This window comes from Danio aesculapii, chromosome 25, assembly GCF_903798145.1.
Source record: "Danio aesculapii chromosome 25, fDanAes4.1, whole genome shotgun sequence".
In the NCBI taxonomy this organism is placed as follows: Eukaryota; Metazoa; Chordata; class Actinopteri; order Cypriniformes; family Danionidae; genus Danio; species Danio aesculapii.
The window spans coordinates 17756199-17768662 of NC_079459.1; the positions used below are offsets into that span (position 1 = coordinate 17756199).

At 33.0% G+C, this 12464-nt stretch overlaps 1 protein-coding gene across 2 annotated transcripts in view; it reads left to right on the forward strand.

Annotated features, from left to right (window-relative positions):
- Positions 1-12464, forward strand: part of celsr1b (cadherin EGF LAG seven-pass G-type receptor 1b) — a 119253-nt gene that overhangs the window by 97976 nt on the left and 8813 nt on the right. The window contains exons 26-33 of one of the 2 annotated variants that reach the window (XM_056451503.1): positions 1164-1276; positions 1368-1444; positions 1532-1658; positions 2568-2693; positions 2771-2907; positions 6637-6731; positions 8366-8509; positions 11430-11645. In XM_056451503.1, coding sequence (XP_056307478.1) covers positions 1164-1276; positions 1368-1444; positions 1532-1658; positions 2568-2693; positions 2771-2907; positions 6637-6731; positions 8366-8509; positions 11430-11645 — 1035 coding nt within the window. The remainder of the gene's footprint in view (positions 1-1163; positions 1277-1367; positions 1445-1531; positions 1659-2567; positions 2694-2770; positions 2908-6636; positions 6732-8365; positions 8510-11429; positions 11646-12464) is intronic. The other variant, XM_056451504.1, reaches the window with a different exon arrangement.

Genomic DNA, 12464 nt, shown 5'->3' on the forward strand with positions numbered 1-12464 from the left:
GGATGACTTAAAAAAAATTTTAAAAAGTGCCCTCAAGATGACTTCAAAATATTGAGATCCTACCCTGGGGGTCAGGGCCCATTAGAGGGCAACAGAAAACGTACAAAGGGCCCTCTGGGTGACTAAAAGGTTCTCAACAAGTGAGCCAAGGGCCAGTAAGGGCAACAGATAACTTCCAAGGAGGCCTCAGGATGGTTTAAAAGTATTCAATTTTCCACCATAAAGATGGGCCCACTAGAAGGCCATGGATATCTTCCGAAGTAACTTTGGAATGACTTAGGCTATGTCCACACGTGGATGGGTATTTTTATAAACAGAGTTTTCCCCACTTACATTTAAAAAAAAATCTCTATCTACATGAAAACACCAAAAAGCTCTGTGATGAATGTTAAGGCCGAGCAGAACCAACAGGCACATATGCTGAACCTTTTATGCTGAGTTCACACACCAAACAGGGAATTGTGAATTTTTGCAAGTAAATTGCATATAAGTCAAAGCAAGGGTAAGAACAGAGGTGAATTACCATCTCACGATGTGAAAGACGGCGAATATGCAATGCATTTGCTGCAAACATGCAGAACTTGCCTCATTGATGTTGTCTGCGTTTGGTGTGAACCCAGCCCTGATGGCCGATCAGAAAGGAAAAAAACAACATGAACACTGACATCATGAGGCGAAAACTCCGGTTGGAGTGTCCACAGAACACTGTACCCAAAGTTTCGGAAATACATCACCCTGGCTGGCGTTTTCTGAAAGTTTCAGTTTCTGTCACCCGATACTGCATTTTCAAATGGACAAACAGCGGAATCACCTAGAAAAGAAGTGTGGTTTTGAAAATACCCATGTTCGTGTGGACAGGGCCTTAAATGCATTAGGTGATCTATGTACCTGGGTGCCGGAGGTCACTACGGGGCTGCAGAAATCTTCTGAAAGGATCTCAGGATGACTTAAAAGTATTAGATTCTCAACCAATTTTATTTGAAAAGTTGAAAAACAAGCAGCTTCATCAAATTGACAAAAATACCAGAACAATTGTTAATGTATTCAGTATGAAGGTTGGAAAGTTGTTAGAAATATAATCAGATATGGTGTTAGATGCCTAAAGCCTGTGTAATTTGCTCTTTGATTGCCCACTAGTGCTGATTGTGTGTCTGTATCATCAGGTCTGGCTGTAGGTTTGGATCCGCAGGGTTATGGAAACCCTGACTTCTGCTGGCTGTCTGTTTATGACACGCTCATCTGGAGCATCACAGGACCAATATCCATAGTAGTGCTGGTCAGTTAATGCATTTTAATCTTATCTTCCATTTCTTCTCCAAACTGAAGTGTTAATGAACTATTAAAAAACACACCTCTTCATTTAACAGATAAATATAGTCCTAATTGTGCTGGCAGCCAAAGCCTCGTGTGGACGGCGCCAGCGAACAGAGAAATCAGGAGCGATGTAAGTTCAACAAAAGAAAGTGATGATCAAACTGAAGAATATTTTCAGTAAGCAGGTGTTTTTCAATGGTTATTTGCTGTTGTTCAGCTCTGCTCTTCGAGTGGCTTTCCTCCTCCTGCTGCTCATCAGTGCCACATGGCTGCTGGGTCTGATGGCGGTCAACAGTGATGTGCTGTCCTTCCACTACCTCTTCGCCATTCTCAGCTGCCTACAGGTACATATTCACACATGTGGTCATGGAAATAATGTATAACGTCAGAATGGAAATTAGGGACATCTTAAGTACTTAGAATGTCCATGTTGTAATTTTAGAAAGGTAAAATAAATATGAATCAGATTCAGAATAAAGTTTAAAATGCTTTGTTGTTTTATAGTTATTTATATTCTTCATTTATAATGTACAGATATTATTATTTGTTGCTGTTGCCAATAAAATAAATCATATTTATAACAATAATAATAATTCTATTAATTTTTACTTTATTTTATATAAAAATAAACAATATACAACCAATTGCAAAGTAAATAGTTATATAAAATGTAAATAACAAGATAAATAAAATGAAATGTTAACAAAAAATCTTTTAAAAATTGGGTTAATAATAATAATAATAATAATAATAATAATAATAATAATAATAATTGTAATAATAACAATAATAAAAGAAATTGTAAATAAATAAACATATTTAAAATAATATAAAATAAACAAATCTAAATCAAATAAAAACAGATGCTTAAAGATTCTTAAAATAAAATTAAAATATAAAAATCTAGATCAAATCAAAATACTAAAATGTGAAATTAAGTACAGTACAATGGAAAATAGTTAAAGGAAATTATTTCAATGTGGTTTAAACAAATATAATTCCTATAATATTTCTGTTTTTATTATTGCAAATAAGATGAGCAACAGAAAGAAGCAAATAAAGAGGGACGTTAAATAAAAGTTTAAATAAAAAATGGGAAATAATAATATGTTAAATTAAATACAAATAAGTTGGGTATTAATCAAAACTGTATGGGATTAAATTGCACTCTTTAACCAACAAGCTTTTATATTAAAAATAAATAATAATACATGCAATGATTCAGTCTTGATGTGTAATTTTTTTCATTCCAGGGCATTTGCATCTTCTTTTTTCACTGTATTCTCAACAAAGATGTGAGGAGAAACCTGAAAAGTGTCTTTACAGGGAAGAAAATACCAGCTGAGGATCCTAGTGTAACACGAGCGACTTTACTCACGGTGAGTTTGACACAATTCAAATGTAAACATTCATACAGTATGCAGGCACAGTTTATTTATCTTCTATCATTTTTTAGCGTTCTCTGAATGGTGACGTCTACACGGAGGATGGAGGTCTGTACCGAACCACCATTGGAGAATCTAGTGTGTCTCTGCAGAGCTCAGTCAGATCAGGCAAGAGTCACGGTAGCAGTTACCTCGCTTCCACATTCAGGTAATACACCGCAGATTCATATTGAGTACCATGATTAACCAGTCAGAATTAAGATAACCATGTTGTAAAAAACATATCAATTTAATTTATAACATGAAAGACTATGATAACCAGGTTTCTAACTTGTCTCTATACTTGATTTTGTTCAGAATGAATTCTTTAAAATGTTAAGGAATTTCAGTTGTTGCTATATCATGCTACATGATTTGTTATACTTTGCTCCACACTCAAATCTTGATCTGGACAACCTGCTGAATTTCATTAAAAGGCAGGTCATACGATGTTTTAAAGTGCCTTAATATTGTGCTGGAGTCCTCTACATTTAAATCCAGCTAATATCAGAAAACATTGTGATTTTTTCAGAATATGTACTTAAAATTTTAAGAAATTGGAATGATTTTGATATGGTTCATTTGAATCAATTCAGGGCTTAATTCCTTTTTTATTTACTCACCCTTTTACTTGTTCCAAACCTTCATGAGTTTTTCTTCTGTTAAACACAAAAGAAGATATTTTGAAAAATGCTGGAATCCTGTAACCATTGGCTTCCATAGTAATTGTTATTCCTATGGAGGTCAATTGTTAGAGTTTTCCAGAATTTCTCATAATATCTTCTTTTGTGTTCAATAGTGGAAATAAACTCATAAAGGTTTGGAACCACTTGAGGGTGAGTAAATAGTGAGTATTTTCCTTTAAGGTTTGTAAATCCCTTCCTTCGCTTCCATAAGCCAACCTTGATTTGATTTGTCAGCCTGCCAGGTCTGTTTGATTGGTCTTTACATTTCTACATCCTGTCTGAAATCAGAATGTTCTAATTTTGTGGACAGGCAGGGATTATGCAAATATGTTGCTTTGAGTTTTTGTAGATTATAGCAAACAAGAATAAAGCAGCAAATAAGACTCGTAAACACGATTCAGAATCGACTTTTTAGTTTGAGAGACATTGGGCTCTATTTTGACCATCTAAGTGCAAAGTCTAAAGCACATGGCGCAAAAGCATTAAGAACGTGTCCAAATCCACTTTTGCTATTTTAAGGATGGAAAAATAAGCTCTGCACCGTGGTGCATGGTCTAACAGGGTTGAGCTTATTCTCTTAACGAGTTAAGGGTGTGTTTTGAGAATAAACCAATTAGAGTCCCGTTCCCTTTAATAGTCAGTTGCGTCGCGCCATGGCACATTTGCTATTTACATGGCGGACTTTGTAATTGGAAAAACTAAACACTTTACTAGAGAGAAAACAGTTAAACAGAGCATCTGCAGCAAGGATAAAGAACGAGCCTCCTCCAATTGACCACTTTATTTTCTCTTTCTCTCTTTCGTGGATAATGAAACGGTGTTGTGCGCACAGACATCCATTAGTCTACATAATTCATTTTGTTTATTAAGTGTAAAGATTTGTTTCAAAACTATTTCTAAATTCAGTTCTAATTTCCGGCAAACGAATAAATGAGCAATAATAACGAAGTGTGTTCAAAAAACTGAGTTATATCTAAACACACATCCTATTCTTATGCCCCATATGGTCTAAAACCTGACAGGTGGACAAATCTAAACTTGTTTTAATAAAACAAATATAAAAATGCATATAATAAATAATACTAATATTAATAACATTAAACAAAAGCAAGTTGTCATGAATAAACTGAAAAAAGCCCCCCGAGATGAAGGCATTCATCTCGGGGGCATGCATTCAGGCAATGGTTTTTAAATTTATGCAAAAAGTAATAATTTTTTTGTAATATTTTAATCTTTACTTTTTTTCATTTGTAAAGATATTTGTGTAATGCTGTACATCCTGTGTGTTTTAAGCAATGTGTATGCGGTTAATGCACACAACTATCACGCTCTGCGCTGGACTGCTTTCAGCTGGTCTATTACACAGTCTATTTTAGTTCCTCAAAATAGTAATGCGCCAACAATGCGCCTTAACACACCTCTTTTCTAGACCGGAACACCCATAAGTCCACAAAGTGGCGCAAATGGATTTGGAAAATGGGAAAATTAAGCTTGAGTTGGTCTCAAAATAGCAACATGTCACGGCAAACACATCTCGTGGCTTATTGCACCAGGTGTATGATAGGGCCCAATATCTTTCTCAACATGCACTTTTTAATGAAGGATTAGTTCCACAGAAAAATGATTCATCACTGACCCTCATGTTCTTACAATCATCCGGAATCCTTTGTTCATCTTCAGAACATTTTTTTTAATAAATAGTTATTATAGATAAAATCCAAGAGCTCTCTCATACGGTGGCCCAGTAGTGCACAACGACATTAAGATCACAACACAATGACATTTCAAAAAACAAAGATTAATCTCACAACACAATGACATTAAGATCACAACACAATGACATTTCAAAAAGCAAACATTAATCTCACAACACAACAGAAATGCTCCTGACCACTAGGTGGCATTGTTCCACAAACAGTTGTGTAATTGTGTGCACGTCATGAGTGTTCACCCATTGCGCGGACATTGCAGAGGGATATGACCAGTGGTAAAATTGGCTTCTTAGTCTTTGGTAGCAATGTGTTGTGACAAATTTGTTGTGGTGTCAAGAGGTAATCGCTGTTTCGGTCTGTAACTCGCCATTCAACCAGAAAAAGAAATAATCACTTCACTGCCACCTAGTGGTCGAGGCATTTCCATTGTGTTGTGAAAGTAATGTTTTCTTTCTGAAATGTTGTTGCGTTGTGATCTTAATATTGTCATGTTATGAGATTAATGAAATGTTTTTATGAAATGTTGTTGTGTTATACACTACTGGGCCACCACACTCTCATTCTCTATAGACACCAATGATCATGAGATGCCAAAAAACTGACTTTGTTCGCCAATGTCTTCTACACTAGATTAGGGTGTGTATTTACTAAGAGCAAAACATCTCACATGGAAGAGAAGACATTGACGAACAAAGTCACTGGCTTTTTACATTTTTTTTTTAGTTCCTTTTCTTGACTTGAACATCTTGTGACATCTTGCTGTCTATGGAGGATGAGAGAGCACTTGGATTTCATCTAAGATATCTTAATTTGTGTTCTAACATTGAAAAAAGGTCTCACAGGGTTGGAATGACATGGGGGTAGGTAATTAATACCATCATTTAAATTTATGAGTGAACTAACCCTTTAAATACTTCCCTTTTTCACCTGTTAGAAGAGAACTAAGAAGTGACCTCAAATTTTAGGAAAACATTTTGATCTTCGCTCTATATGTGGAATTATACATTCAAATGAACTCTTTGAAGTATTTTCCTACAGCTGTGCCGGCAGCTGTTTCATTAACATATTCACACCAATTATCACCTGTTAGATTGTGCATAAACATCTCAAGGAGGTGAATATCTTTAGTTCATTATGACTCTTAATTCATTTATCTCTATTTTAGTTATATTTATGAGTGAGATTTAGTTACCATAACCACAGACAGAGTCCTTCAGTATTGTAAAAGGCATCCTAATTCGCAGCACAGTGCCATGCATTACGTGGATCATACATTAAATCCAGTGAGCACTGATTTATGCGTTTGATCTTTCACTTTGCGTTTTACGAGGAACATTTTATTTGCTAATGAAATAAAACCTCCTGGTTGTCGTGTTGCTATTTTGGCGGCTACATTTGTGAACATTTCACTTGCAACTTGCTGGTTTTAAAGGATATCACTGTGACTCCACTTATTGTAATGGTAGAAACAAATTCTCATTATTTGTTGTTTTAACACAGGGAGAAGAAACGCAGCATATCGTCCAATGGTGGACATGTGGGACACGATGAAGTAGACTCGATGCTGTTTTTTCATAAGAGTAAAAAGACACAAGGTGAAAGAAAATACACAGAAATATCTTGTTATGCAAATATTTCTAAGATCGTCAAAGTTTGTTGGTGGTTTTAAATTTTTTTAATGACTTATATTGTTTGGCATAATCATTGAAAAACCCCTTCCATATTGTAAAAAAATATTTCTATAATATTATATATTAGAAAATTAAAATATTGTACATTATAATTATTATAATTATTACTATTAGATTAAATATATTATTATTTTAAAATATATTGTTATTATTGTATTATTATTATACAGTATTATTATTATCGAATGAGTGTGTATGGTATTTTCCAGTATTGGATTGCAGCTGGAAGGGCATCCGCTGTATAAAACATATGCCAGAGTAGTTGGTGGTTCATTCAGCTGTGACCACCCCTGATAAATTAAGGTCAAAGGAAAATGAATTATTGAATATTATTATTATTATTATTATTATTCTATATCATAGATATTATTTTAATTAGAATAATTTCTTTATAAACATATATATTTTTATATTTATAAGGCATTTATGTATATTATTCATTCGTTCATTATATTTTAGGACTGTTTTTTATTGTTGTTGTCATTTACTTTTTGTTCCACATGGAAAATCAGTTACTATTTTAGTTTCTATTGTAATTCTGCTTTAACATAGCAATTCATGAATATTTTGTATGTATGCACTTTTATACTAACTTAAATCACAAAGATTACATGTTCAGTCAGAAGGTGAAGAGTAGCTTGTCTTCTGTGGCTGTTTGTACTCATTTGACCAAATCAGAGTTTATCATGGAAGCCATTCATCAAATGTGTTTTTGGCTACCTCTGCTGGTCGAAAGTAAACAAGCTCAAAACATATTAAACCCCTTTTATTTACAGTGCTCAGCATAATTGAGTACACCCAATTTTGAAAATGAATATTTTTCAATTCAATTTCTCAGTAAATAAAAATAATATATTTATTCAACAGATATATTTATTAAAATAATATTTTAGTCAGAACATATTTGAGAAAACATAGATAATACATTAAAAATGCATGTGAAATATTGCAAAAAAAATTTACAAACTACAAAAATGTCAACAAATTAGATTTTTTTTTGTTTCTCTTGATTATTGTTCTTTTTTAAAACTGTTTTCCCTAACAATTTTCCCTAATAATTTTCCCTAACATATGAATTTGGGCTACTTTGATGGGTTTTTTTTACCTTTTTCATAAGTTATTTTGTAAATTTAACTTGTGTGTTTCTGTTCAGACTTTTTTATTACTTTTATTGTTTACCATAAACATTGACAGGGCCCTTAAGTATTGGAAAAGATGTGTAAAATATTTTATTATTATTATTATTATTATTATTATTATTATTATTATTATTATTATTATTATTATTATTATTATTATTATTATTATTATTTTCCCAGTACTGTGTTGTAACTGGAAGGGCATCCACTGTGTAAAATATACTGTATGCCAGATAATACATTAAATTACAAAATCTTTTACTGTATATATTTTTGTTTCTCTTCATTTTTGCTCTTTTTTATTAAAAAAATGTTGTTTGATATTTTTCCCTAACATACAAATTTTTGGACCATTATTGTAAGTTATTTTGAAAGATTAACTTGTGTGTTTCTGTTCAGATTCAGATTCGGACAGTGAGCTGTCTGCAGATGAGCACAGCAGCTCTTACGCTTCCTCACACTCCTCAGACAGCGAAGATGAGGAAAGACACTCCAAAACCAAGTGGAATAATGAGAGGACTCCGGTTCACAGCACTCCTAAAGGTGACCTATGACTTGTGCTTTTACATGTGCCAAACAAATATCATAATCATATAAGCAAACAAATATCATAATCATTTGTGATAATCATTATTACACACTGCCCTCCACTAATATTTGCACACTTGCTAAATATCGGTTTACGGACAACTCTAGATTCAGAGTTTTTATTAAAATTTTTTTTTTTTAAATCATATTTAATTTTATTCAATATTTTATAAGTATGGCGGCACGGTCACAAAGTGGGTCGCGCTGTCGCCTCACAGCAAGAAGGTCGCTGGTTCGAGCCTCGGCTGGGTCACTGTATAAAACATATGCTGGATAAGTTGGTGGCTCATTACGCTGTGGTGACCCCTGATTAATGAAGGGACTATAAGCCGAAAATAAAATGAATGAATGAATTTCATAATTATCTACAGTTACAGTAAAGCATTATTAAATTCTTCTGCTCTTTATAGTATTGTATTTATGTATTGTACTTATTTTCTAAATGTTGATATTTTGCTCAATCAGTGTATTTGAATCTTATCTATTTAGATTTGCAGAGTTGCAAACTTGTCATCATCATAACTTCAACATCCATTTTGTTTGATTTCGAAAGCTTAAAGTTTTCTTGCTCACATTTTCTGACATTTGCTCTAAAAGTTATTTTTAATACACTTCAGATTTTTTTGTTTATTTATTTATTTATTTATTTATTCATTTCAATTGTGCTCCCTGCTCTAAAAACATTTATGCAATTTTAAATACAGCCGTGGCTCATGAAGAAAGGTTACTTGGTAACACTTAAGTTTAAGTCACAACTCATGCTAGTAACTACTGGCTTATCACCTGCCTAGTATTGCGATATTGGTAGTTATAAAATATGATTTTATTCTACATCCCTAATTCTACCCAAAACCTAAACCCAACATCCACCTTACCTTACTATTAATAAGCAGCTAATTAGCGGTTATGGAGTTACAGTAATAGTCTTAATTCATGGTTTGTTAATAGCATGAATTGTGACTTGAAATAAAGTTTCCAGTGCCGTTTATGAATTACAAGTGAAAATCTGTTACATTTTCGAAGCTGGAGAAAAACTCAATTTTGTTATATTAAAAGACATCTGTTGTGGATTTTATCTAAAGATGATGCTCCAACCTTTTTAGGAGCTTCGTTACAGAAGTTTTACATCTTAACTAACATGGCTCAAATTATGGATCTCTGATTGAGTTCAGGAAACATTTGTCACTATATCATTTATTTCCCGAAGCTTGGTAGTTATGTAAGTTAAGTTGTTGTCTGGGAAATGCAAAACAAGTCAATAATTTAAAACTTCCAGTAAACTGTAAGTCTTATGAATCAACCTGGGGGGAAATGTGTCTATTTTGACCAAACACAATTTTAGGAGGTCTGAGTGGCCAAATAAAATCTCCCAAGAATCACAGTTGCACTCAAAATATGATTACTGCTGCTTGTTCAAACTACCTGTTTAAAATGAGCTGAAACAACACAATTCTTGTAATTTCTTTGGCCAATTTGTTTGTTTTAGCTTTCAGTCCACTTAAATTTATAAACATGAAAGAATTATGTTGGTCCAACTACCTGGTTAGGGGATTTGTAGTTTCCAGCATGCTTTGCGTGTGATCGAATTAAGAGAGGGAAATGTTAAAAATAAAAGTAATCTTAGGTGTTTAAAGTTGTTTAAGGACTTCTTAAGCGGGTCGCACATCGGATGAGCAGCTCAGCACCGCGACACAGCGTGCACATGACAGTTGGAAGTATCTCACACCAGACGCGCACATTCGAATGTTGTTTACATTGAAATTATTCAGATGGCGCTCTGTGGCGCGGCAGAAATATGAACAGTGTCCTGAGTCGTAGCTGGGCACCACGGACAGCCGCCGAGTTGCAGCTCCGGTGTGGGTACCCTGATAGAAATCTATGTTTAAAGCACGTCCCGAGGGGCGCATCCAGTGTGCAACCCTCTTTAGAGTTTAATCTTCAATTTAGTTTGAAGATTTCGAAGATTTTCATGTAATGTTTTGAGTTTTGAGATTTTGCCGAAGCCCCCATGCTTTGAGTGTTGGCAACTTAATTAGCAATACTGCAGTTTGTTGCTTTGCTCACAGCAAGAAGGTCGCTGGTTCGAGCCTCGGCTGGGTCAGTTGGCGTTTCTGTGTGGAGTTTGCATGTTCTCCCTGCGTTCGCGTGGGTTTCCTCTGGGTGCTCCGGTTTCCCCCACAGTCCAAAGACATGCAGTACAAGTGAATTGGGTAGGCTAAAATTGTCCGTAGTGTATGTGTGTGTGATTGAGTGTGTATGTGTTTCCCAGAGATGGGTTGCAGCTGGAAGGGCATCCGCTGCGTAAAACAAATGCTGGATGAGTTGGCGGTTCATTCCGCTGTGGTGACCCCGGATTAATAAAGGGACTAAGCCGACAAGAAAATGAATGAATATCAGACCTTTGAGTCTAAGTTAAATTAAAATACAAATGTATTTTAACTTTTATTGATAAAATCATGATGGAAACTCAATTGCATTTAATTGTGTAAATAGTTTTTTTTAGTTGGTGCTACACAAATTGATTGGATTGAAATCCTGCCCTCAATAATAATGATAAATTAAATTCATCCACTGAGTTTTTTTGAGTGCATTGTAAAAAATGCTGGGCTCCCCATAACTCCTTAATGTTGTCCCAACACAAATCAAATAAGTCAACGTAATTGTTTTTATAAATTTAAGTGGATTGAACATAAAACCATTAAATTGTCCCAAAAACATCTTAAGAATTGTGTTGTTTAAATAAATTTAAAATAATCAGTTTGAACAAGCAGCTAAAGTAATTGTTTGAGTGTACCAAGAGTGCCTATAGTAGTACAGGTCAGTGTGTATCTAAAATGAACTTTTGCCTTGGATAACTGTGTTCATGTTTGTTCAGCAGTCGATGGTGTGTCTGGTCATGGAAAGCCATACTGGCCAGAAGAGATGCCCACAGCCAGTGAAAGTGAGGATATGGTGCGTCCAGAGAAACTGCGGGTGGAAACGAAAGTGAATGTGGAGCTTCATCAAGGCAATAAACTGAATCACAATGGAGATCTGTCTCAAAGTGAAGGTCCACCTAGTCAGCCAAACAGCAACCAGCTGCCCAGAAGAGGTCAGCTGGAACATTAACCTACCTTTGAAATGCATTATTTAATTCAGTTTTTCATTATTTTAAAATGGAATATAAGAATAAAATAGATGTAATTTTTTGTAATTAAATTAATGTATTTAAAAAGTTGAAAGTAAATATTGCCTATAAATTATTTTCAGTATAAAAATATCCAATAACATATTCAACTGAAATTTTAAATGCATGAATTTATTGTATAAAGAAGGAAAAGGGTATTTTCCTTAAAATATATTATTAAAAGTAGTGTTATTATAGTCATATTAGATAATATTTTTCATTATTTTTATTTTAAAATATATTTCAAAAATAATTATTTCATAGTCATATAGTTTTCTTAATCAATGTATTTAAATCGTATGTATTTATTATGTGTTACAATTATTAGTTTAACCTATAATTTATTTAATTTTTTATACTAATATATTTATGTCTCTTAATAAATAAAGTTTACCATTTTATTTAAATTATTTACAATCTTATTTTTATTACAATAATATAGTGTGTATGTGTTCATTTTAGAAATCATTTATTATTTATTATAATATATTTATATATATATATATATATATATATATATATATATATATATATATATATATATATATATATATATATATATATCTGTCTATATTCTTAATTATTCTATTATATTATATTATATCATTATTATTTTTTTTATTATTATTACTACTACTACGTTATTATTTTTGTTTATTATTATAAATAGTATTATTATAATTTACAATCATTATATTATATTATTATTATTATTATTTATTAGTAGTAATATTATTATAATTT